This window comes from Talpa europaea, assembly GCF_964194135.1.
Source record: "Talpa europaea genome assembly, chromosome: 16".
Taxonomy (NCBI): domain Eukaryota; kingdom Metazoa; phylum Chordata; class Mammalia; order Eulipotyphla; family Talpidae; genus Talpa; species Talpa europaea.
This window is the reverse complement of record NC_140084.1, coordinates 6,021,633-6,047,072: the sequence shown is the minus strand read 5'-3', so window position 1 is coordinate 6,047,072 and position 25,440 is coordinate 6,021,633. Positions and strand designations below refer to the sequence as shown.

The window sequence follows — 25,440 nt, the reverse complement described above, 5'->3', positions numbered from 1 at the left end:
CTGCATGGGATTAGCTCAGGACATCCTTTCCCCCTAACACATTATGCTGCCAAAATTTTGGCACCGCCAAGCATGGGAATCCTATTCATCTGAAACCCATGTAGGTGGTTGCCTTTCTGCCATATCTCCCGTCCTTCTGATATTGAGAAATACATTGTTAAAGCAAGTCTGCTTCCAAGGAGGACAGCAAGAGTTCTCGGGCTGAGGCTACACCTAGAGTTAAGGTTAAGCTTCATGGGAGGGGCGGGGGGGGGTGTACGTGGATAGGGGTGGGGGGGTGTAGTTTCTTATCATTCCCCTTTCACATCTCTTCCATTTTCTTTCCATTTTTTCCCACTGAAGAAAGGACACCGATTTCTAATGTCAAGTGATGTCTCTCCGAAAATACCTTTAAAAACCTCTTAAGAAAGCCAAGTGTGTTCACTGCAGTAAAGATCACTTCCTCCAGTCTTAATCGGGTGAAAGAGGAGGAGAAGGGGGCTATTTATGGGGCTCTGGGGTCTAGTCTAAGGCCTGTATTTCAACGCGCGGTTTTTTAGTTTAGCATCAGTCGCGAAGACTGGAAGAACGAAGTGTTCGCCTCTAGTTTTGTGATTCAGGGCAGGTTTCTTAAAGTCTGCGCTTTACAGTCCTCGCCTGCAGAAGGGCTGAGTAGGCAGCAGTGCTGCTGCGCGGCTTGACTCGGCGGGCGCTCCACGCCGGCGCCGCGGCTTGGACTCAGGCCGAAGCTTGGATTTCGCGGGCGCGTCTTCCGCCTCCGGCCCCCACGGCGCCGCGGGCGCGGCTGCGGGCGGGGCCGCCGGACTGGGCGCCCGCGCGCCTTTCGGCCAGCAGGGGGCGCCAGCGCGCCCTCCGTCCCGGCGGCGCCGCGCCCGCGCCCCTCCCTGCGCGGGGCTGCCCCGGCGACCGCCTGTCCGCCCGCCCGCCGCCCGCCGCCGCCTTCGCCCGCCCGCCCGCCCGCCCGCCCGCCGCGGCGCCGACGACCCTGTGGGGCCCGCGGGCAGCGCGGCGGGGCGCGGCGGGGCGCGGGCGCCGCGGGAGGGAGGCGGCGCGGCGCGGGGCGGCGGGCGGCGGGCAGCCCGCGGGGTCCTCGCGGGTCCTCGGGCCGGGGGCGGGCCTCTTTGTGGCTGCGGTTGGCAAGATGGCGCCGGTGGGGGTGGAGAAGAAGCTGCTGCTGGGGCCCAACGGGCCCGCGGTGGCGGCGGCCGGCGACCTCGCCAGCGAGGAGGAGGAGGGCCAGAGCCTTTGGTGAGCTTGCGCGGCGGCCGGGCCGGGCCGGGCCGGACCGGGGAGGGGAGGGCGCGGCGGGCGGGCAGCTGACCCGACCGTCGGACAGACCGCCGGGCGGCGCGGGCGGGTCGGCTCCGGCGCTGACCGCTTTGCCGTCGCCCCACAGGTCCTCGATCCTGAGCGAGGTGTCCACGCGCGCCAGGTCCAAGCTGCCGTCGGGCAAGAACATCCTGGTCTTCGGTGAGCGCCGGGGCGGGGCGGGGCGGGGCGGGGCCCGGGGTGGGCGAAGCGGGCGCCCCTCGCGCCCAACTTCTCTGTCCCCCGCCCCGTGGGGACCCCGCTCGCCGCGCCGGGGAGACGCTGGGGGACGCTGGCCGGACAGCCGGGGCGCGGCCAGCTCCACCTCGCCTGGGTTGGATGCCGCCGCCCGGGAGGGGTGGCCGGTGCAGCCCCATGTCATTTGGCCGCAACACCCGCCTGCCCCTTTCAGCGCCCGCGCCCGACGCTCAGCGCCTCGGCGAGCAGCAGATTGTGGGGGTGCGGAGGGGCCGGAGAATGAGGGTGTGCGGGAGATGTCCCAAGGGACCCTTTGCTCCGTCTTCAGGAGCGGTGCCCCGTCAGAGGTTTCGGGGAGTCCGCAGGGGCACTTCCCACATCTCCCCGTCTTTCATTGCTGGGTGCCCTGGAGCAGCTTCCCTAAGTTCTGTGGCCCCAGTTTCCGCGTACAAATGAGGGAGTTGGAGTAGGTTTATTCAGTGGGCAGACCCAGTTGTCGCCCGGGGTCTTGGGATCTAGGCACTGGGACAGCACAAGGTTCTCTGTCTAGTGAGGACAGATGCGTTGGTGATTACACTCGCCGTGTGGGGCACGGGCAGATTATTGTGGGCGCATCACACTTCTTGGTGCTGTTTTGAAAAAGGGTAATTTGGGGATCGGGTGTTTTGAAGGATAATTGTCAGTGTTTGCAGGAACACAGTGATGACCACACGGTGCGGGGGTTTAGGAGTTGGCCAGAAGCTCCTTGTGGAAGGTGACTGGTGAGGTCAATTGGGGCAGATTGTGAAAGGCTGAAGAACTGATGCCTTTTCCTGAAGATCTTTAAGGGTCACCAGATACGTGTTTTAGAAAGAGAACTCTGGCAGCAGAGTGGCAGGTGGTTCAAAATGAGCAGGAACTGGGCCTCCCCGGTGGCGCAGCGGTTGAGCGCTGGGTTGCGAAGCTGCCCGCGGCCTCTGCGGCGCCGGTTCGATCCCCGGCTGCTTCCCGGCCACCGGAGGAGGGTCCCACATGGCGCGCAGACCTCTCCTGCCGCCCGCTGCTCCCCTCAGCAGTGTGCTTCGGTCCTTCTGCCTGCTCTGCTCCCTGCTCTGGCTCTGGTGAATTCTCTCACCCTCCCGCGCTTCTGACTGTACCCAGTGCATGTATAAACAAAAAAACAAACAAATAAATAAATAAATAAAACATGCCTCTATTAAAAAAAAAAAAGACTTTTCAAAATGAGCAGGAACTGAAATCAGGCTGCCAGGCACTCACCACTGTCCAGATGGCATGTGGAAGGCCTGAATAAAGTAGTGGCATTGAGATGGAGAGGAGGCCTTTGATCTGTGGCATGCCTTTCAATTTCCATGTTCTATAATTCCATATTATTAAATCCCAGAGGTGCCTAGTGATGTTTCTTGGTAGTGAGTCTTTCCTGGGGGCGAGGAGGTTGGTAGTTGGGTGGAGGGGGATGAGGAGGTGCTTGATAATTACTAAGATTGTGCTTAAGAGTTTTGCTTTGGTCTCTAATAATTATTTTCCTCAGTTTCTTAGCCTTTAGGATGCTTAGGAAAGAGACGTATGAAGATCAAAAGTGAATAGAGCTCCCATTCTTCACTTTAAACTTTTTATTTTAAAGTTCTTGGGTTTTTGAGAGATTTAGAGATTTCTTGTTTTTCTTGTGGTAAAAGTTTATTTTGTGAGAAAATAGTTCCACCTTTTACTTTCACTTCTCTGCATGCATCTCTTATAAATTGTAGGTAGCACCATAGACCTGCCCTGTTCTTTTCCTTGTGAGGTAAGGCTAAGTACAGTAGAATGTCATTTTTGATGAAATTTGCCACCTCTCCCCTCGCCTCCCATACCTGCCTTCCCCCATCCACTTTTACCCCATACTGGCCTCCCCCATCCATTCTTTTAGCAAAGCCTGAGGCAAGACCACAGCAGCGAACTTTGCTTGAAATTCTTAGCTATTCCTTGTCAAGTGAATGTCAAGACTCCCCAGCTTTGCCCAGAATAAACTGTACTTTTTGTCTTCTTACATGTCATATTTGTAGGTGATGATGGTTCAGGTAAAACAACCCTCATGACTAAACTACAAGGAGCTGAACATGGCAAAAAAGGAAGAGGCCTAGAGTATCTCTACCTCAGTGTCCATGATGAGGACAGAGATGGTAAGTGAAGCATTAATCCATGTAAGGGGTGTGTGCAGGTCTGATGCCTTGGTTGCCTTCTGTACCATGTCCAGGCATTCTTAATTTTCTGTTTCATTCTCAGAGAATTAGTTACCACGGAAGAGATGAAGTATATGTCTTTTGCAGCACTAACCTATTTCCTTTATAGGGAATCTTAGCAAAAATGGGAAATCAGGCTGTTAACTGTTGCGGTGGGTAGCCCCTACTTAAGGGGAAATGCTAAAAGCGACATTTCGGGTGTATGTAAAGTAGTAAGATAGATGTTTTTAGAAACTTTGCACTTTACTGTGAAGCACTTGGCACACTAATCTGGGCGGCATTGTTACTCTGCCTGGTTCTAGTGGCGAATATGAAATTGGTGAGGTTCAGAGTAGAACAACCTAACAGTTACTCACTGGAGAGTTTCGGTTGAAAAAGGCCAATTGCCTGTGTTTCTTTCAGCAGAGAGAATAGAGGCGCAGAGGTAATAATGTTTTCTTTTAATTCTTCATCTCTACAATCTAGCTCGTTTCTCCCTACAGGGTAGTTAGGATGATTAAAAGCAAAAGATTATACTCTGTTAAAGATTAGATGTCATTTTTAAAATCTTTTTTATAAATGACATCATGAGTTGGATTGGAGCAATAGTTTTGGTTACCACTCTCCAATAATGCCTCCTTTATAAATTTTTAGGCTTTCTCTTAGATGTTTGGAATAACAAAATAATTATTCGTGCCTAGGTAGAAAAGTTATCTCTGCAAAAGATGAAATATCTTTGTTAAATTACTCTACATTCATTTTCTTTTACCCATTTAAATAGTGAAGATTATGAGGGAGGGTGATTATATAAGGGGACAAATCCCACCACCTCTGTCTCCCATTTCTTTATTGTGAAATGAAGAAAGTGGACCTATGCCTTTTCCAACATTCTTGTTTGTTTTTTTTTTTTTTTTAAGATTTATTTATGCATACAAGAACTGGGATGTAAGCCAGAGGTGTGGGGGGTGAGAGGCATCACCAGAGACAGAGTGGGGAGCAGAACAGGTGGATCTACTGAAATACACTGCTGAGAGGAACAGCGGATAAAGCAAGAGAGGTCTGCTGCGCCATATGGGTCAGCTCCCTGGCTGGACGGGGATTGAACTTGTGCTGCAGTGGCTGGTTATAGCTTGATAGTGCTGTGTCTTTAGCCCCTGCGCCACCAGGAATGCCCCTTTCCAGCATTCTAATTCTGTGCTCTCCAAGATTTGTTTAATAGAGGGCATGGGTAAGGCTCTCCTGTTAAAGCTTGGCGACCTGCACTGTGTCACTGTTAACTTTAATGGTAATCTTAGAACCCTAAGACTTTATTCCTCCTCCTCTTTCTCGTCCCCTGGCTTTCATTGCCATGCTGATCAGTCCCTGAAGGGTGTGAAAGAACAGTAGACTGGTGCTGAGGCCTTTCTCTTCATGTAAGGATAGAGGCATCCATCTAGGTCCACTTGGTGCATGTAGGCCTGAGACTCAGGGGCCACTCACTAGGCTGGGTCTAAAGGACCTCTTGTGTCTGACTCTTTGCTTCCTGTCTTTGTTACATAGCATGTTTATTGTGGAAAGAACTTGGGCTTCAGAGCCAAGCAGAGCTGATTGAGAATCCTGTTGTCATCACTAATTCTAACTAACTAAACCGCCCTGCACCTGAATTTCCTCTTGTAGGACTGGGTAACTGTATCTGTTATGTGACTGAATGAGAAATGGTGTGTGTCAGGTGGATCTGAGTGCTTAAGGCACAGTGATAGCTCCAGTGTTTTTTTGTTAAAGTACAAACATGGTGTAGATACTTTGAATCTCTGTAGTCACTTCTGCTTCAAGATGGCATAAACATATTTTATGCCAAAACATCATATTAAGCATATTCTGTGCCTTTCAATTAAAGTACATGTTAACTTCTATTTCATATTCTTTAGGGTTGCCTTAAAAACTTCTTGGCTTCTGCATTTATGGGATATTTTTAGGCCGCTTGCTTGCAAGTTCCTCTTTGATGAAAGAGTTGATCTTACCTGTGATTAATTATATATCTTTCAACCCTGGTCATTTTTGTTGTGTACTGTGACTGGGTTATAAAAATAAACTTTACAGTCAGTCACCCAGGTAGAGAAAATAATCTCTAGCTTGTCCTTGGTTGGTGGTGGGATGTGAGATGTCAAAAGAATGGCTATTTCCAGGATTGGAGACATTTTTTTAATGTGCCATGTGGTGGATATGATTTCCAGGCACTTTAGTGAGTTACGGGTCGGAAAAGAGGCTCAAAAAAGGAACTGTGCCAGGGGCAGGCATTAAAGGCATGGGCTTTGGTTACAGGGTAGTGTTTTGAAGGCATTCATAGAACTCAAAACCACTATCTAAAATGTATTAGAGTTTTGAATAAGTTTTGTATTAGCGCTTGTATAACTAGAAGTAGATGTCTTATGTTGTTGAAATAAAATCATGAATATGTATTTTTACGGTGTGTTAATGAACTGATTAACATTAAAGGTAGCTAATGAAAGAACACATTTTTGAAGTGTATGTTGGAATTTACTGGGTAAGAATTAATGAAGTATTTTTGGTGGCAGGCATTCTTTAAGGCACTATTATAAAAAAGTTGTCAGAAAAGATGTCTCTAATAGCCAGAGAATGTACTGTCAATGTGGAGTATTGTTTCCCACAGTTTGATCTTCCAGGTATGGTTTTGGAACGATGTACTTTATTAAATTTCAATATTTGCACATTTGTGTATATGTGTTTTTAACTTTTTATTAGGGAAAACAAAATATAAAAGAAGACTGGTATCATGAATCCCATTGCGTCTGTCACCCACTCTGAAAGGTTACCCTAGTTTCTGGTCAATTTTATTTCCATATACTCTCACTGCACATTGGATTATTTTGAAGCAAATTACGTGGATTCATCTGTGAGGAATATAAGCGATGATTTTATCCTGGCATCTCAGTACCAAGGCCCTGTCTCTCTGGTGCCCTTTGTAGCGTGTGAATGTGCCGCTTCACGTGGCTGACACAAGAAGAGCTTGTTTCGCCACAGACTCTTGGGCGCAGCTTGCGCCTCCCAGATTGCTGCTATCTTAGGAAAATGCATGATTGACACTGGCACCACTGACTGGTGAACATTTGTAGCTTTTATTAGTATCTTTTGGTTCTTACTGAAAGTCAAAGTGACCTTCACTTTCCACTTCTTGGACATTGCTGGACTCTTTTTAGATTTGGACTCTTCATATATATTATGGTAGTTTAAAAATCTGGATCGTTTACCAGGCACCTTGACCAAGGGTTGCTTTCTGCTGAGTATCTGAGCCCTTTTTTGGGTGATTTCTGTGTTGTACATGGAATTCCATGACCATTGCCTTCAACTTCTTCCTAATGTGACTTTTCTTACAGCTGTGCTAAAGTCACTGTGAGGTAGTAACTCGGCTTTACGTCTTTTCTCAGATCACACACGCTGCAACGTGTGGATTCTGGATGGAGACCTGTACCACAAAGGCCTGTTGAAGTTTGCAGTTTCTGCTGAATCGTTGCCAGAGACCCTGGTCATTTTTGTCGCGGACATGTCTAGACCTTGGACTGTGATGGAATCTCTACAGAAATGGGCTAGTGTTTTACGTGAGCATATTGATAAAATGAAAATTCCACCAGAAGAGATGAGGGAGCTGGAACGGAAATGTAAGTAAAATAGTATTTTCTCCATTGGAACGTTCACTCATCTATTTGGATGGTTTCATCCAATTTGCTTTTTATGCTGTCAAGAGGCTGCGAAGCTTCCCTTATGGAGTGTTGTTTGTGTTTTGTTTTCACCATTAATCTCAGGGTTGCACTCATAAATTTAGCAGACAAAAAATATTCAAAGCACTGTTTATCTCCAGTCTCACAGTTAAAGGAAATAAATGAATCAGCATTCCTTATTATCTTCATTGGTTCTTTTTAAAATAAGGGTTCTCCTTCATTCCACAACACGTGATCGGTTCTGTGGGTCTTTTTTGCTATTCATTACTGTCTCTGTGCAAAGCTAGCATCAGTGGGTGTGGACACTTCCTGTGGTCTCTATGGCATAATTCCACTGCCCTGGAATTCCATGGAGGCACGCTGGCAGATTTAAAGGAAGCCCCGAAAAAGACAAATCTTTCATCTCCTACCTTAGTTCATTTTGGAGTCCAGCAGATACAATTTTAGTTAGAAATAGAGGTCCTGTTGCAGGCTTGTGGGGTTATTAAGATGAAAGACTATTTTAAGATTGCATACGTCCAAGTCCTTTTGAGAACAAAGATCTTTCAAATTGAAGGAAGTTTGTTTTTGTTTTTTTCCTTAAAGTGGTTTAGAAGCTTCTGTTTCCTTTCCCTTGCTTCTGTGCAGTTACGTCAGCTTCTGTCCACTTGCCAGGGAAATGGGAGGGGCCGGGACGGGAGCTGTGGGGATGGGAGCTGTGGTGGCGGCAGCAGCAGCAGGCTTGGCCTGGTCTGGCTCCTTTCCACGGGCTGACATCATTCCCTTTAGTGAGGTGATGAGGCCTTCTGGAGCGTGGCACTTGGATCTCACACTTCTTGGCAAAAGAAAATCAGAAATCTTGATGTACTTTTCAAATTAGAGTTTTTTTTCTATCTTCCTGCCCTGACTTCATCTTATACTTGTTTTGCAGTGGCTAAACAAGATAGTTTAGCACCCAGTTCGTGTGTGTGTGTGTGTGTGTGTGTGTGTGTGTGTGTGTGTGTGTGTGTTTCCTGGGCCACCTGCATGTGTGCTGCAGTGATTGTTATGCAGCTCAGCTCGTCTGTGATCAGCCACTGACCTTTCTAGATAATGCTTCTTTTTCCTCTGAAATAGAGACCCTACAGACAGCTTCTCAGAATAGTTCTCAGACTGATGAGCAGTTTTCTTTCTGCAGTACGTTTAGTGTCATTCCTAGATTAGTGGGTTAAGGCACTGGAGATTTTAGCTTCTGAATCTATTTTCTTAGTCATAACCTTATAAAATTTTGTTAAAACATAAAAGACTGGAACAGTGTGACCCTCCAGCCCTAATCATATATAGTGTTGTAAACCAGCTTTGCCTCAATAAAAAATAATTTAAAAAAAAATAAGTAAATTTACTATCTGGAAAAAAATAAAACATGAAAAGAATGTTCGAGCCAAGGATGTTCTTTTCCAGACAGGGAAATCACCTCTCATGCAGCAAGCACTGTTCTAGGCCTTAGGGATACACACGGCACGCAAGATGCCTGGACTTGTGTTCCTCTGACACACTGACTCTATTTTATCGTTAATGTCTGTGTCACTTCGGATTAGATTGCATGTGACTCAGCCCAGGATAACAGTGGCGTAAGCGAGACCGAGGTGTATTTTCTCCTGTAAGTGAGGTTCAGAGGTCGGCAGGTCAGGCCTAGAGAGCTTCTCTAGGACAGCAGCTCCAGCACCCCGGCTCTTCTCCGCTTCCCACTCTGTCGTCTCCCGGGGGGTGTTTCTCTCCCCACGACGACTCAGCGCCAGCCTTCACATCCGTGTCCGGCAGCAGGACGCAGGAGAGGCAACAAGGACGGGAGGGTGGATGCCCGTCTTTCTAAGGAGGCTGGGGAGTGTGGTCTGTGTGGCCATATGTTCTGCGTAGCGGGCTCTGTTCCGTTTGGAGGAGGAGGCGTTGGGGGAGACAGCGGGCCGCAGAGCCGTGGGGGTGGCTGGAGCCGAGTCCGGCCTCACACCTCTGGTTCACCAGCTCTCGTTTCTGCTGCTGCTCCCGACGTTGTGCGCTGCTTGCTGGAGCGCTTTTGTTAGTGCTGAGTTTAGGTTACATTTTAATCAAACTGTCGGCCATCCTGCTGCTCAGGGGCCTCCCACTTTCTAGATTAATTGGGCTCTAGGTATAGTATCGAGTTAGTGAGGGGCCCTCAGCCAGCCTTACTTCCCATCCAGCCCAGTCTCCAGTCTGCTGAATTTGGAAAGGGGCTCCAAAGGGGGCCCCTCTTTCAGGGCTAGACCCCCAGCGGAGTGTCTGAGGGAAGGGCAGAGCAATCCCCGTGCCGCCTGAGGTGCTGCTGTATCTAGGTTAGGCGTGTCTTTTTAGCTTTTTGTCTGTGAATTCCATTGCCTATTTGAAGAAAAAGATAAGGTGCTGTCTGCGGTTTCTGGGGGAGGATTACTGAGGCAGGAGGGAAAAGAGGAGGAAGAGGCAACTGCAGTGTGGGCAGAGTACTCCACTTCCTTCCCATACCCACTCCCCCCTGATGCAGAAGGGGAGCCCGTGGGCCCGGGGCCTCTGCTGTGACCTGGCCTCCCGAGGGGACACGCTTGACTCTGAGGGGCGCGGTCCTCACTGTTTTGTCTTTCCCTTTCACTAGCCTGTTAGGAACATTTGCTTTCCAACCTGTTTTCCAAAAATGCTGAGTTATTAAAGAAAAACATGGGACTTTTCCTGCTGTTGTTGGACAGCTGTAATTAAGCCAGTCCCTTCAAGAGTGCTTCACCTAACCCGGCACTTCCCAGCCATCTTCACACTGTGGAACAGGTAGAATCAGGCAGGGTTTATAGCACACTGGGTAATGGAGGCTCCCAGAGCAGACTCCCCACCGTCACGCAGTTCACCTGTAACCTGTTCCAGACTCTGCCGAGCTCACGGTCTTGGAAGCCCTGGTTGAGCGTCTCAGATGATCTTCCCTCGACACTCAAGCCATTGTGTTTGTCACTGGTTTGAAGACTTGTTAAAATGCTTTTAAAGAGAAAATGTGAGAACCTTTGATTTCTTCAGCTCTTTCAACAACCGTGCCGAGTTCACCGGGAAGTCTTCCCTCGTTTTGTCCAAAATGCAGTAAAGATCGCGAGTATATTTACATTGGCAATGAAATTATATGAATGCATTTAATTAAAGAGAAGTTGTAGAGATGAATGTTTTGTCTGTAGAATGAAAGTTACAGCTACACTTTAGAGCTTAGTCAATGGGCTTAACTGTTTGGCCATTATTATAAAAAAGCCAGTGAGCTCCCAGACAATTCTAGAAGCTCATGTAATGATAACCTAAAACCTTTGTAAATTAAAATTCCTTGTTTTAAAATATTTGAAACCTGTTAAACAGGTGAAGAAGAGTGTGTGTACCTGTCTCAGCTGCTTGCACTGTGCAGTGAGCTCGGTGTGAATGAGAGTAACGGGCCTTTTGGCCCTTCACTCCGGCTGGGTGTGGAAGCGTAGAGGAAGATGTGTGCTCCTCTGGCTTTCATCATCATGTCTTGTTCTCTGGCTTGACAGGTGCCCGCGGAAAGGTGTAGGTCTGTGGGCTTTGTGGGCACTTGGCTTAAACAAGGCCATGGACCCACCACTCACCTTGAAGGCCCTCCTGTGGGCGTGCATCCTTGACAGAAGTAGTGACTTTGTGTGCCAGGAAGTGGATGTTGTACCACTGACCTCTTGTGTTAGGCAGGAACAGGCCTGTGAGCACTGAGTCTGTGACTCAGGAGCCCATAAAGAGAAGACTAAATCCTCAAGAGTGAGGATGATGAGGAAATACGGATGACGCAGGGCATGTCCAGCGCCATGCCTTAGTGCTGACGCACCTCAGCATGGTGTAAGAATTCAGGTGGTTTTCTAGTGAGGACTCTTTTGTTTTTTATTTATTTATTTTTTTTAAAGATTTTGTTTATTTATTTATACAAGCGCTGGGTACAGTCAGAAGTACGGGAGGGTGAGAGGATTCACCAGAGCCAGAGCGGGGAGCAGAACAGGCAGATGGACTGAAGACACTGCTGAGGGGAGCAGCGGGCGGCAGGAGAGGTCTGCGCACCATGTGGGACCCTCGCCGGCAGTCAGGTATTGAACCGGCGCTGCAGAGGCTGCGGGCAGCTTCACAGCCCAGCGCTCAACCGCTGCGCCACCAGGGGAGGCCCTAGTGAGGACTCTTGAGGAGTTTTAGAAGTTACAGCTTTCTAGTAACTTCTGTGAAATAACAGTCCTACCATTCTGATATTTTGAAAATGGAAGCTATATGAGTGGCTTTTTTCATGGTAGAAACTATTTCAGTATTTCAACCTTAGACGTTTTTAAAAAACTTTAAGAATTGGATGCGGTTGAAGCCTCACAGGAAAAGGTCTTTGCTGCTCTGAAGTTACACTGCTCAGACAGATGTCAGGCTTGGTACTTTGCAGCAGCCCTTGTGTCATGGTAGGCTGTGGCTGGGAAGGTTGTGCTTATTGCTACCTTTTCCAGTTTTCTAAAGCTGGCATGTATGTTTTTATTTGCGTGCATGTGTAATTTTCCCTCTTCTTCTGTAGTTATGAAAGATTTTCAAGACTATATCGAACCTGAAGAAAGTTGTCAAGGTTCCCCACAGAGAAGAGGGCCTCTGACTTCAGGAGCTGATGAAGAAAATGTCGCCCTGCCTCTCGGCGACAACGTGCTGACTCATAACCTGGGGATCCCTGTGTTGGTGGTGTGTACCAAGGTGCGTGCCGGGGCCTTGGCAGCATGGCTGGGTTTGGCTAGTGGAAACCACCATCTGAAAGAAAGTTTCAGGAGCTTTGATGAACTTTTAAAAATTTATTTTAATTTTTTTTTCTCAAAGATTTATTTATTCATGCATATAAGAACTGGGGTATAGGCCAGTGGTGCAGGGTGTGAGAGGATTCACCAGAGACAATGGGGAGCAGAATAGATGGATCTACTGAAATATACTGCTGAGGGGAGCAGCTGGCGAGATAGGAAAGGTCTGCTGCACCATCTGGCCTACACCCCTATTCTTGTATGCATAAATAAATAAATCTCTCATCTTTTTTTTTTTAAGACTTGAAACTCATGTCTCTTATAAAAGGAAAAAAAAAAGCCTTTAAAAACACTTTGGGCTTGAGAAGCACTTTATTCCTGGGTTGTCCAACTCCAAGGTGCCCCTTTGCTGCCTGTTCTGAGTACGGAGTTTGCGGAAGCAGCCACGGCCGGTGGGCCTGTTTCCTGATGGGGCAGTGTTTGAGGTGATCAGGCCCGTCATCAGATGACAGATCAGGATGCCAAGACCAGAGGAAGGATGGCAGTCTCCTGCTGCCGCTCACTCTGTCTCTTTAGTTATGTTTAGCCTTTGACTATAGCTTTCGACTTTGGAGCTGTGATACTTTATTTTTGAAAAAGATGCTGTTTCCATCCTCAGCAGGCAGAGGTGCAAAGATGACTCGTTTCTCTTCTCTCCCCTGCAGTGCGACGCGGTGAGCATCCTGGAGAAGGAGCACGACTACCGGGATGAGCACTTCGACTTCATCCAGTCACACCTTCGGAGGTTCTGCCTGCAGTGTATCCTTGGGGTACTGTGTGGGGTCCTGGGTCATGGGCTCCCCTCTCTTTGTGCTAATCCAGGCTTCCTTCCACGTGGGGCATCTTCAGTGAGGTAAAGCACTTCCTGAATCCAGGAGAACCTTCTACCAGGGAGAAATTGTCTGCATCTTTTTTCTAGTTTTATGTTTTACTTCACTGCCCTTTGAGACTTATTGGCATGCCTGTCTTGGATCATTTTAATTTTTTAATGCTGTGTCTTTGCTTGGCTTTTGTATTAAAAAGAAATTTGATAGGCGGTCATTTTATTTATGATAATTTTATCCTATGTTAGAAATCTTAAACTTTGCATTTTTACAGAAAAGATTACCCAGTACAGGTATGTTTTAGATGCTACAAGTGTTTCCCATATGTTTGTATTTTGTGCTAGTCATGAGAGAGATGCTGTGTCAGAGGTGTCTTGAGTGGTTTCTGCAAAAATCCAATAGCAACTGATGCCAGAGTCTCATGCCCTGCAGTGGGGGTGATGGGATGGGTTCCTCCCCCTTTCTTGCAGCTCTTTAGCTTGTCTAACCCAGTGAGGGCCACGGGTACATGCAGTTGCCCACCTCTTCTACAGGGTATGTTTAATGATACACTGGGTCACGTGAGCACCTGCCTGGGTAGAAATCTACTGTGGCGATCCCGAGTGTGTTTTCCTGGCAAGCTTCAGAGCCATTAACGTGTCCTCTTGGGAAGTAGCCTGATGGGCCAGAAGACAGCAGTTAAGAATGAACTGCACGGCCCACTGGTATCAGCACGCCTTATGCTTTTGACCTGACTCATCTGCTATTACCTTTTCAGATTTAGATCTTAACACGTTCTGTTCATATATTGATCAAAAGCTGATCAACCTGTGTGTAATATTTCGAGGATTATGCTCGTATGTGTTTGTTTTTGTCTCCTGCAGTGAATTGGTTTTCCTTAAGCATGCTGATTAGATGGAGCTGCCTTGATTTACACATCAGTGAAGGAAGAGAAAAACCTCGATTTGTTGTATAAGTACATTGTTCATAAAACATACGGTTTCCACTTTACCACACCTGCCTTAGTTGTGGAAAAGGATGCAGTTTTTATGTAAGTTTTTATAGTGGATGCTTTCAAACTCTTTTCTTTATATTTAGAGTACATTGCTTTTTACATTTTATCTTTCCAAATATGGACCTGCCTCTCATCTGGCCAGCTTTCTCTTGCCTTGTAGCAAAGTACTTAGGCTAGACCTCGTAAGTGATGGATGCACCCAGCTTTCCCTCGTTGCTCCTTTCCAGATTACTTGTCATCTTCAGTTGAGGGAAGTGGGTGGGGGGTCAGGGGTGCCGCCTTTCTTCATTGAGAGGAAGTGGCCAGAACTTCAGCTGGCCATCTTTGCTACTTACAGTCAAGCTGGTAGAGGACTGGCTGGGGGAGGGAGTTGAAATGTAGGGAATTGTGCTTTGGGGGTCTTTAATGTCTTCTGCTGAAGCGTGTGGTTTCTCTGCCCACTGCAGTGGCGGTTGCAGCCACCCTCGCTGGCACCCCTCTCTGCAGGGCTTCGGCTGTACTGAATGTTGTGTGTCTAGCATTTCACATTTTGGGCTTCTCTGGAGTTGACTATCCTGGATAGAGACTTGGGTACTTGCTTGCCCATCTTTCTCACTAGAGAAAGATGAGTGTTGGGGATGCACAAAGAAGTGATGTGGTCTCTTAGAAGGCTTAGGAAGTGGACTGCTCTTTAGGCTTAGCCTCCTGATTTACAAGAGAATTGCAGTTGTTCATTCACCAAATACTGAGCCTACTTCCAGGTGCCCAAGTTCCATGCTGAGGACACGATCACTGAGATTTGATCACTGCGCGTGGCACTGTAGGGGACACGTACAGCTGAGTGGGAGGGCACTAATGGGGTGGTAGAGGCAGTGTGGCAGGGAAGGCCAGGGTGGTGGTGTGGGAAGGATGAATGGTATATACCAGGAGGAAGGAATGGAGGGGCAGAAGGGACAGTCTCTAAGAAGCCTAAAAGGGTGAAACCTGGACCTTAGAGTGATTTTAGAGGATCCTCGATGTGAGCAGTGGGCACACATACTCAGAGTGGTGTGTTTTGGAGCTCAGCCAGCGCTCAGATCACATGTGATCCTGAGAAGCAATAGCAGCAAGGAGACAGCTGGGATGGTGCTGGTCTAAACAGAAGCACCTCACAGCTTCTGAAGCCTGCAGGGGTCACAGTGTTACCTTCTTACCCTATCCCTGTTGCCTTTGCTCCTTTGTTCGTTGCCTATTTGGGACCTGGTGAAGTACGCAGAGCCATTTAGATAGTGCAAGAGTTGGATGGAGAATGACAGGCTTAGGAGAAACAATGGACATCTACTAGAGCTTCTGGAGTTCAAAAGTATGTCACATAGGCCGTTTTACCGTTGGTCCTTAGAAGATTCCATGGGAGCCACAGGCTGCAGGTTAACTTAATGGAACCTAGGTGCCATTGTGCCCTGTGATGTCGAGCTGGAGAGCACCCCTGTAGGAGCTTCAGGGACTCCTGTCCCTTGGGTTTGGGACCTTGATGCCACTTGGTTCCAGTGTTCCTCTTCCCACACCAGCAGAATTACTGAGCCAATCATCAAGCAAAATATTAACAGGAAGAAGTCATTTCAGAGAAAGAGCCCGCAGGAGGGGTTCCCCCATGCCAAACCCAAAAGAAATGGTCCCATCTTGAGCTCTCTCTGTGCTGCTCTCTGCATTCTCTGTTGTCAGAATAGAGCCCTCTTGCATCTGTGCTCTCCTGGGTTGAGTTGTGGAAAGCTTTGGACACTCCCTGTGGGTCAGCATGTGTAACCAGTAAGACCTCATACTGGCTTCTTACTCCTTGAGCCCCGTGAGTGCAGGATGAATCAGGGCCTGCGATGTCAGTCTGATGGGTTCATCGTGCAGTAGGTTGCAGCATCTCCGCCAGCCCCAGCAACCACAGACCCCAGCCTGTGGGCAGGGATCTCACCCAGGAGCCCTCTCAAGCCCGGAGCGTGCTCTGAGTGTGCTGTAAAGCAATCTTAACGCAAGCGAGTCAGTCTCTGTCTCCTTGCCTTCAGACCTGCAGGCTGGGACAATGAAAAGAAAATAGCTATTTTACATGAAAATTTCACAACCGTGAAGCCAGAAGATACGTATGAAGACTTTATTGTGAAGCCTCCTGTGAGAAAGGTACCTAGATCATTCTAGAATTGTAGGGTGTGTGTGTGTGTGTGTGTAACAAGTGTGGGGGGGAAAAACTTTGTGTAAATATAATTTACACATTAAATTATTTGGGGGGGAGGGGTGAATAATTCAGAGGCCTTTATAAAAAGTCTTTTGATGGCTTCTGGTGCTACAGGAATGGCTCTGCGCGCTGGGGCGTGAGGAGTGGTAATGGAGCGCCCATAGCAGGTTGGGGTGGAGTTTCCCATGTAAGTCCTGATGGTGCTGCTGCCTCTGGGTTACTGTTAGTAGATCCCCTTCCTCCTGTGATCTCCTGGAGACCCTGATGTGGGAGGTGTTTAGAACTTGCCTTGACGCTGGGCCACATGTCAAGGTTGATCTTGGAAGAAAGCACAGCTCAGCAGTCTCAGCAGCTACCACCTGCCCCAGATTCATGTTGAGACCTATGTGCCCAAGATTCTTTGAATCTCAATTTTGTTAGCATTCTGGGTTTCTTGACCTGTCACCACAAACAAGTGTGTGGCTTCACTTCACAGCTGGTCCACGACAAGGAGTTGGCGGCAGAGGATGAACAGGTGTTCCTAATGAAACAACAGGTAAGAACACCTATGAGGCCAGAGCAGCAGACTCCTGCGGAAGTGTCAGTTCCCTGGGGCAGATTGGGGGTATCATAAAGAGCTCACAGCATCAAAAGGTTTGCGGCCAGCTTTCTCTCTCGTTCCTTCCCATTTCTAGGATTGGTAGGGTAGGGATTACACTCCCTTCCTCCGAGAGTCCCGCCTGACTTGCAGATCCTCCTGCAGGGATTAGTATTTTTTTAAGTACAGTACCCCTTTCTCTGGAAAGGTCAGTTTTCTAGCATAATTATTCTTGCGTTGACAGTTTACTAAGTGTCCTGACCTCCCTTCCATTATTTCACTTAGTCCCACACAGGGCTGTGTGGGATTAAGTGATGGCGGGTGAGCTGCCACACTTACCTTGTGAGTGAGGAAAGTAACTTCCCAAGCTGACAGCTCAGAATGCAAATCCAGCCTCACCTTTCTGTTTCACTCCAGCTGTTGCCCATGTCATGGGTGTGCCTGATGGCGCAGGCAGGCCAGCAGGGGGTGTTGATGGCGCTTTTGCCAACTGTTCCTCCCTTCTGTGCTCTTCTTGCTTCCTTGGCTTCAAAACTGGTTATTTGGAGGATTGTTTTTTCACCATATACCAAACTTCACATACAACTATTTCACACTTAGAGTGTAAAATCTATGGCTTGATTGTAAATGGTGCCCTCTAGTGGAATACTTGGGAGGAAGTGTTTCTCCAGAGCTCAGTGCATTCTGCAGGCCTTGGTTAATGGCCAGTGTGTCCCTCTCTTTGCAGTCATCCCTTGCCAAGCAGCCAGCCACGCCCACGAGAGCCTCCGTGAGTACCTAAAACTAAACAGGGTCAAGGCCCAGTGTCTTCAAACTCTATGCAGTTATTTGTGAGAGCTTATGTTTGTGTGGACTTTGTATTTTGGTGTCCCTAAAGGGCCAGGGCCAGGAACATAGTAGGAACTCGGCCACTGCCTGATGCAGGAACACAGCTCTGGGAATGAGCAAGAGCAGGCTTTGTTGTCTGGATGTCCCTTCTTGCAGGAGGAACAGGTCTAGAAAGGGCCTGAGCTGGAAGCAGACTCCCGGGCCTGTGCCTTCTCCCTAGACTTGCAAACGCATGTCTCCATTTTTGGGATTTGTATTTTTTGTTCTTCTTATGCCTATGTGTGACTTGGGTTGGTTTTGGATTTAGGAATCCCCTGCAAGAGGACCCTCTGGCTCTCCAAGAACCCAGGGCCGGGGAGGACCAGCCAGCGTACCTAGTGCCTCTCCTGGCACGTCCGTGAAGAAGCCAGACCCAAACATCAAAAGTACGTATTGTGTCTCTTTGGAGGATGACTGAGCTAGTTCTAGACTTCACCCGTGGGGGCTGGGTGGCTGCATTAGAGGGTTGAGGCCCAAGGAGCCCGTCTTTTCTCGTCCCCAGGGAGCTGCTTCCCACTTCCCACACTCGGGGAGGGGCCTCGTGCCTGGCAGAGCCAGAGGCTTACTCTTCCTTTGGAGTCTGCATCTCCCACCTTCCCACCTTCCCACCTTGCTTTGTGTATCCAGGCTGCAGAGGCCTGCAGGGAGGAATACATAACAAGTCATTTTCAAGTGTGTACATTGCATCCTTAATTTTATTTCTCATTCCATATTTATTTCCATTTATGAAGTATGCCATTTCCCCCTTACTTCTCCTGTCAAGTGCAGTGACTTACTGCTTTTAGTAGCCCTTACTCCAGTGACTTAGCATCACTCCAAGGTGTTGCCTGCAATAAAAGCCTCAAGATAAAATGTTATTTAATTCTTGCATGCTTGATGGGTATCTTGTATCAAGAATGAGAGCTTTTCACAACAGCTTTGGAGAGTTAAGGACTTAGAAAATTTTGGAAAATACTGCCTCGTGGACAAGGAAATGATGTGGCGCATGGGTATCTGCTCTGTCTCCCAGCAGGTGGCACATATAAACAGGTGCCCGCTTAGTCATGTGGGAATGCATAAGAATCATAGCAAATAAATGTGCTTAGTATGCGAGCAAGGTGATAGCCACAAATGGATAGTTCCCAGCTGAATAGGATGTCTTTTTGTTTAAGTCATATGTTTATGTGATGCTTTGGTCTATGTTTCCTTAGATAACGCAGCAAGTGAAGGGGTGTTGGCCAGCTTCTTCAACAGTCTGTTGAGTAAAAAAACAGGGTCTCCTGGAAGTCCTGGTGCTGCTGGGGTGCAGAGCACAGCCAAAAAGTCAGGTACTGAAGGGCCCTCGAAGACCTGTGACCCCTCTGGTTGAGCGGTGGAAGGTGGGGCAGCGGACGGTAGTGTCGCCTTTCACTTGACCTGCAGATCCTCTTCATTTTGAGCAGCCAAGCAAGGAAGCCAGTCTTCACTTTACGCTGCACTACAGTGGATTCAGGCACGTTCCCCTTGTGGGATGTGACTGTCGGTTGAGTTGAAATAGAGCCAGAACCAAACACATGGCCCCGCTGTAGAAGCTCCCAGTTGGTGCTTATGGTCTGCGGTGTGCCATCACACTTTATTTATTCTATAATGTTCTGTGATGCTTTGCATGGGTTTTTGTGCCCAGACTCCATTGCCCCTAGTCTTATCATGGGTTGGAGCCTCTGAACCCTCACTGTCTCTCTGGAGGGTCGTCATTTCTTCCTCCATGAGGCTCCCTCGTCACACACACACCGCTCTGGCGGCCTGCCCACATGTCTTCCCCCATGGGCTAGGAGGGCAAGTGTGTACACATTCTTTGGGAATTATGCGTTTTCCTGGAAACTTGAGGCCATTTTAGAAGCATCCTTGCTTTTAATTTTCCATTGGTCATAAGGTCTGTTAATATACCATTTTCCCTAGTTGGTGTTTGCAAATTAAAGGTGACCCTTAGGAGACCCTTCTACCCTCAATGCAGCCTTGACTTTGAGTTTTTAGAGACTCGGAGTCTGGTCTAGTGACCCAGGCTGTCAACTGGTATTTTCTGCAAGAATAGGGATCATTTCTAGGCCCTAGTTAATATCAGACAATAAAAAAAAAAAGAGCTCCGATTGTGCAAGACTGAGATGTGTGGCCTTGGTCTTACGTTCCTCACAAAACAGTGTCTCCACGCTATCCATGTGAGCCAGTCCAGAATAATTAGAAACAAAACCTGTAAACACTCACTATTCTGAGACATAGAAAGAAGTTTGCTGCATTCCCCAAATTAAAATACAGACCTCACCTCCTCTCCCCAACTCTCTGAAAGTAGACTGCTTCTATTTGGTATGATTTGGTAAGTTATTTTTGGGGTCTGGGAATACTCAGAATTTTTTTCGCTGTAAATGAATGGTAATAACGTTCCCAGACTCAAAAGATAACCTACCAGATCATCTCAAATGGGAACAGTCTGTTAGTGGGGAAATTGCTGCCACTACTGAAAGATGGTGATGCTGGTATAGAGTTGGGTTTGGGTAGTGAGAAGTTTCACTCAGCCCTGTGTTTGGCACAGGGGCATCCCCAGGCAGAGGGCAGTCATATGGCTGTAGGGACACAGACCTCTCGTGTTTGGAGTTTAGAAGAGCTGGTTTAAGGTCTGTTTCCTCCTAATCATTACAATAAGAAAGAGTCTCCTTTATTTTTTTAATTTTTTAAATATTTATTCATTTTGCACAAGAACCGGGTACAGGCCAGATGCGCAGGAGGGTGAGAGGATTCACCAGAGACAGAGTGGGGAACAGAACAGGCAGACTGATGAAATACACTGCTGAGGGGGAGCAGTGGGCGCGACCGGAGAGGTCTGCCACACGGTGTGCCACCCTTACTGGCTGGCAGGGATCGAACCGGTGCTGCAGAGGCTGCGGACAGCTTCACAGCGCAGCGCTCAACCGCCTGCACCACCAGGGGACACCTATCTCCTTAATTTTATTGAGGTTATTCTCATCACAAGTGATTACAGAGGTCAGTATTTTAAATGTTCCAAGTTCTTCTCTGTTCCCTCATCACTACTGCTCTTTCCTTTTTTTTTTCTTTAAGGACAAAAGACTGTGTTGACAAATGTTCAGGAAGAATTGGATAGAATGACTCGAAAACCAGACTCCATGGTAACAAACTCTTCAACAGAAAATGAAGCCTGATCCTCCTTAAAAAGTGCATATGTAAAATGACCAAATAACTATGTATATTGATCTGCTAAGACCAGGATTTTTCTGATATGGCACATGCACATGCTATCAGTTTTTTGGGGCAGGGGAGATGAACTTAAAAAAAAAAACAAACTACTGCATTGGCTTGTCCGAGTGTGAAATGCACATTTAGGAAGGTTATGTGTCAGACCCCTTTGTTAAGAATCACCCTTGGACTCTCGGGCATGTGGCTGTCTTGTGGGAAGCAAGTGCCACTGGGCTTTTTCTGCAGGGCCGGGTAGATGGACAGAAAGAGGGCCCGTTTCTTTCAGGGTGGAGCGAATGAGACCAGGAGATCATGGCGGTTAGCCTGACCAGTCGTGTGTTAGCAAATTCACTTGTTCTTGGGAAGCAGATTAAGTAGCAAAAAGTTCAGGAAAGAGAACGACTAAAAGGAGGAATGAGAGAAGAGGTGGTGGGAAAGCTGAGCGTTGGCGGACGTGGAGGAAAGAAGAGGTGAGAAGTGTTGCTGACTCCTGTGTGTTCAGCGGAAGTCAGTTGTTTTTAGAGGCATTTCAAACTAAACACTAAAAATTACAGAAATAAGACTTCTTCTGAATGCATCTTTAGCTTTCGAAAGATCTGTTACGTGGGGAGTGCCTGAGTCAGGTGGAGATGACATGGGTGGAGAAGATGGCAGCTGCCCAGGACTCATGACCTTGGCCCAGGCCATGTCCTTAGGTGAGGGGCAGGCCTCGCGTCATGTGCCTCGTGGGCAGACAGTCACTGTGGGGGATGTTTTAAGTCAGCAGTTACAAAATTAGTTTACTTTGAATTGTGTCTAAATAGCTCCTGCTTTGTTTTTTTAAATTAAACAACTTTTTTTTTACTACCACAAACCAGCCTACTAATAGCGAATGGTGACCAACCTCTCATTTTACCATAATGCAATGTGCTACGCAAAGGTTGAGGGGGGGGTTTAATTTAATTGCACTCCGATTAATTGGCTTGCACCAGTCCCTGCCTTACGGTCTGTGGAAACCTTCACAGGGTCCCCTTGATGCGAAGGGTCTTGTCCTAGCTCCCCAGTCTGATCAGTGCTATCAGATAGACAAATCAGTGTGAATGTTTTATATTGAAAATGGAAATGACACATTTCTCTTGTTTTGTGTTTTTCATAAAATGTAGCATTTTTTTCTTAAGGAAATAAGAGTTCCAGGTGTCTCCATTAAAGGCGGCAAATTCATGCACATTGTCATGTCACACCACCGTTCCAGAAGTTACTTCTGTGGATTTGAAATGGCACTTTTAGTTGTATACATGACACAGAACATTTAAATGCAAAAACACTACCATGAATTTAATGTATGAAACATTTGTTGTCAAACCAAGGGAAAACCACCATTCACTTATGTGGAGTTTACTTTTTTATACGAATGTATGTTGTACTGTGTCTAAGAATAATTTCCCTGGCGTCGTTACTTTTACATACCAGATCTGACTGACCACTAACATAATGCTGGGCATGACTTCATACTATGTTACCAGACTGTAAGACAGTCTGGAATTGCTTTTTTTTGTAAAGGTCAAACACTGTTAAAGAGAAAGCTGAGTATATACTTACCTTTCTGACACATACAAAAACGTGTTTCTTGTGCCAGTTTTATTATTGAAGATATACTTCCCCTGCTTTTGAAGTTTTTTGTTTTTGTTTTTGTTAAATGTATTGTGGCTTCCAGTAACCAGTGTCCAGGTAATGACAGTAAACTGACTGTGGAATGATGGCGTAGCGACCAAGAGATGCCAGACAGCTGTGGCTATGCCAGTGGTGGGGTCAATTGCTCCCTCTTTACTAATGCAGGGGGCAAAATAAGTGACTGCACAAACAAGGTAAAACTCTTGGAAAGGCACATGCGTAAGAGGGATACAGCGTGATGTTAAATTTTATTGTGAAATTTTACTTTTGGTTTCTTTTTCATCGTTTAAACTGATAAGCACTTTTTGTGTTAATATAAAATGTTCTAAAATCGATGAAATGCTAAAAACATTTGTCTTATGAAGGAAGAGTTCTTAGAAGATCGCTTGTACTTTCTCATGACAAGTGGATGCTCTTAGTATCGGAAGAATCTGATGTATAGTGTCATTTGCTCAGTGGTTGCCAAAGTCTACCAACTTTGGGGGAGCTGCAGGGTTCTCTTTTGGGGGTGGGAGGAGGGGAGATCTTTTTTTGTTTCTGGGGGGTTTTCAAGCATTGGAACCAAAGGCCAAACAATGAACAGCCTTTACTTTTCAAAGTAAAATTCATTTTATTTGCAGAATACACTTATATGGCAGACTGTTAAAGACAATTTTGTGACTCTGTATACATTATGGTGGTTGCATCCGCTGTTTGTCTTTAAAATGGGAAAATCAAAGAAGCCCAACCTTGAAGATGGGCCTCAAAGAAGGCCCTGAATTGGTCTTTCCTAAAAATGCAACGGGTATGCTGCTAGAATTATTTAATTTTGTTTGCACTTTGTTTTTGATTGGCATTTTAAAATCAGTATTTAAACTGAAGATACTGTGTTTTATTAGCTTAACAAATTGAAAGTGACTGCTCTGTGCATCATGACCTTAGCAATGTTGATGCTGTAGGTGAAAACTCACTGTTGTCTCTCTACTAAGTTTATTGGTGTTTTTAACTTAAAATGAGGACTGCAGGTTATTCCCCCACCAGCCTTAGTCCAGGGGTGTGGCTCGATCTGGACACAGTATGCAGTCATGTGGAACCTTGCTTTCTAGTGCTGGAAAAGAAGATGTCTCTAATTACTGGCTTCAATAAACATGAATCCAGACTGCTTATAATTTTTGGTGAGTTTCTTTATATCATCGCACTACAGATACATTGAATTGTCTGCTAATCAGGGGGTAGCAGACCGTACAGCTAAAAATGTATATACCTTTCTCACTTGAAATGACTAGAAATTCTGATAAAGAAAAAACATTTATGTGTGTGTGTGTGTGTGTGTGTGTGTGACTTAAAACAACAGATTTATTCTCTCATTGTTCTGGAGGCTAGAAATTAATTGGGAGTCAAGGTGTCGGCAGAGTTGGTTACTTCTGGGGGCTGTGAACCAGAGTGTTCCCTTGCTCTTCGTTGTCTTCCTTCTGGTGCATACTAGAAACCCTTGGCATTCTGGGGCTCGCTCACCCCTCGTCACTCAGGTCTGCCTCTGCCATCACACAATTTTTTCCTTGTGTGTCCATGAGTCTCCACATCTTTCCGTTTCTGTAAGGGCCCTAGTCATTGTATCTAGGGCCCATACGAGTCCAGTGGCCTCTTGACTACATCTGCACAGGCTGCGTTTCCTCACAGGTATGGAGTTGGGGCTTCAACAGATCTTTGGTATGGTCGGGACATGGGGATATCGCCTCACACTCTTCTGGGTTCATCTCGTCCTGGGGCGTCTGGCATTTGTTCACCGTCTTTGTCCAGTGCTCATGTATTCAGTGGGCAAAAAAAATCAGAAAGCCTATTTTGAGGAATGAATTTCCAAGCTGTGGGCAAAGGGCAGTGGGCTTGTGAGTTGTCCGACATATTTCCTGCCTCTTAGATGAATTTTTAAGGGTCAGGATTGGGCTAAGTGATTTTTTAAAATTGTTTAATCACCATAAGAGTACCGTATTCTGCACACCTGTCAGCAATTGTACAAATTATTGGCAATATTTGTACAAATATTCTACAAATTAGTAATATTTTACCTTAAAGTTGAGTTTAGGAGGTTTGGTGAACAAATACTTGTTATTTGATGATACCTGCAATAACATTGTAATAGCAAATACATTACCTTCTCTAGACGTTTTACATAACCTGATTTAATCTTCCCAACAATGCTGTGAGGCAGGTATGCTATGATCCTGCCTTGGTTTCCAGATGAGAAAACTAAGGCACAGATAGACTAGAATTTGGTCAGAGCCAGAATTTAAACCCAGGCAGGTTTGCCCCAGTCCTGGTGCTCTGCTGGTATTCATTGCGTGTGTTTAAAGCAGTTGGGGAAAGTTGTTCAAGTGAGTCTTTTTATCTGTGGGCCTAATAAGATATGTGTTGCTTGTTCTGCCTTTCTCCCTTTCCATCGTGAGTGGAGGAGTTTTGTTGTCTTTTTTTAAAGATTTATTTATGCATACAGGAACTGGGGTACAGGCCAGAGGTGCAGGGGGGTGAGATGATTCACCAGAGACAGAGTGGGGACAGAACAGGCGGATTGACTGAAATACACTGCTGAGGGGAGCAGCGGGCGAATCAGGAGAGGTCTGCTGCACCATGTGGGTCTCCTTCCTGGCTGGGGATCGAACTCGTCCTGCAGTGGCTGCAGACAGCTCCATAGGTTGCTGCGTCATAGCTCCACCAGGGAGGCTGGAGGAGTCATTCTTGTTAGGGGAGCCAAAGTAGCAGAGTTGGTTCCTAATGGGAGCATATACGCTACAGGGGCAGGAAGGGTCAGAGTGCCTTGCTGAGAGAGGCTCGTGGAGGTGTCTGCCACTTCCCATCTTAGCGGCGCCTTTTCCTCTTTAGGCATCCAAAGCTTTGAGGATCACCTGTGTGGCAAGGGCCCCTGGCAGGCCCTGACTTACCTGTGCAAATGTCCTGATGTGTGTAGGAGGCCCACTCGCGTGTT

At 47.0% G+C, this 25,440-nt stretch overlaps 1 protein-coding gene across 3 annotated transcripts; it reads left to right on the top strand.

Annotated features, from left to right (window-relative positions):
• Positions 1–1,141: 1,141 nt before the first annotated feature.
• On the top strand, positions 1,142–20,797 carry DYNC1LI2 (dynein cytoplasmic 1 light intermediate chain 2; the record flags this gene model as incomplete). 3 transcript variants are annotated; one of them, XM_084257771.1, is made up of 13 exons in its annotated part: positions 1,142–1,248; positions 1,397–1,470; positions 3,546–3,662; positions 7,127–7,357; positions 11,940–12,109; positions 12,852–12,945; positions 13,905–14,040; positions 16,017–16,128; positions 16,659–16,718; positions 17,488–17,529; positions 17,896–18,013; positions 18,818–18,934; positions 20,697–20,797. In XM_084257771.1, 13 exons carry the CDS (start codon positions 1,142–1,144, stop codon positions 20,795–20,797), a joined length of 1,479 nt encoding a protein of 492 aa, XP_084113897.1. The 3 variants fall into 3 exon arrangements, with proteins under 3 accessions (XP_084113897.1, XP_084113898.1, XP_084113899.1); XM_084257772.1 differs by lacking the exon at positions 3,546–3,662; XM_084257773.1 differs by lacking the exon at positions 7,127–7,357.
• Between the last annotated feature and the right edge of the window lie 4,643 nt (positions 20,798–25,440).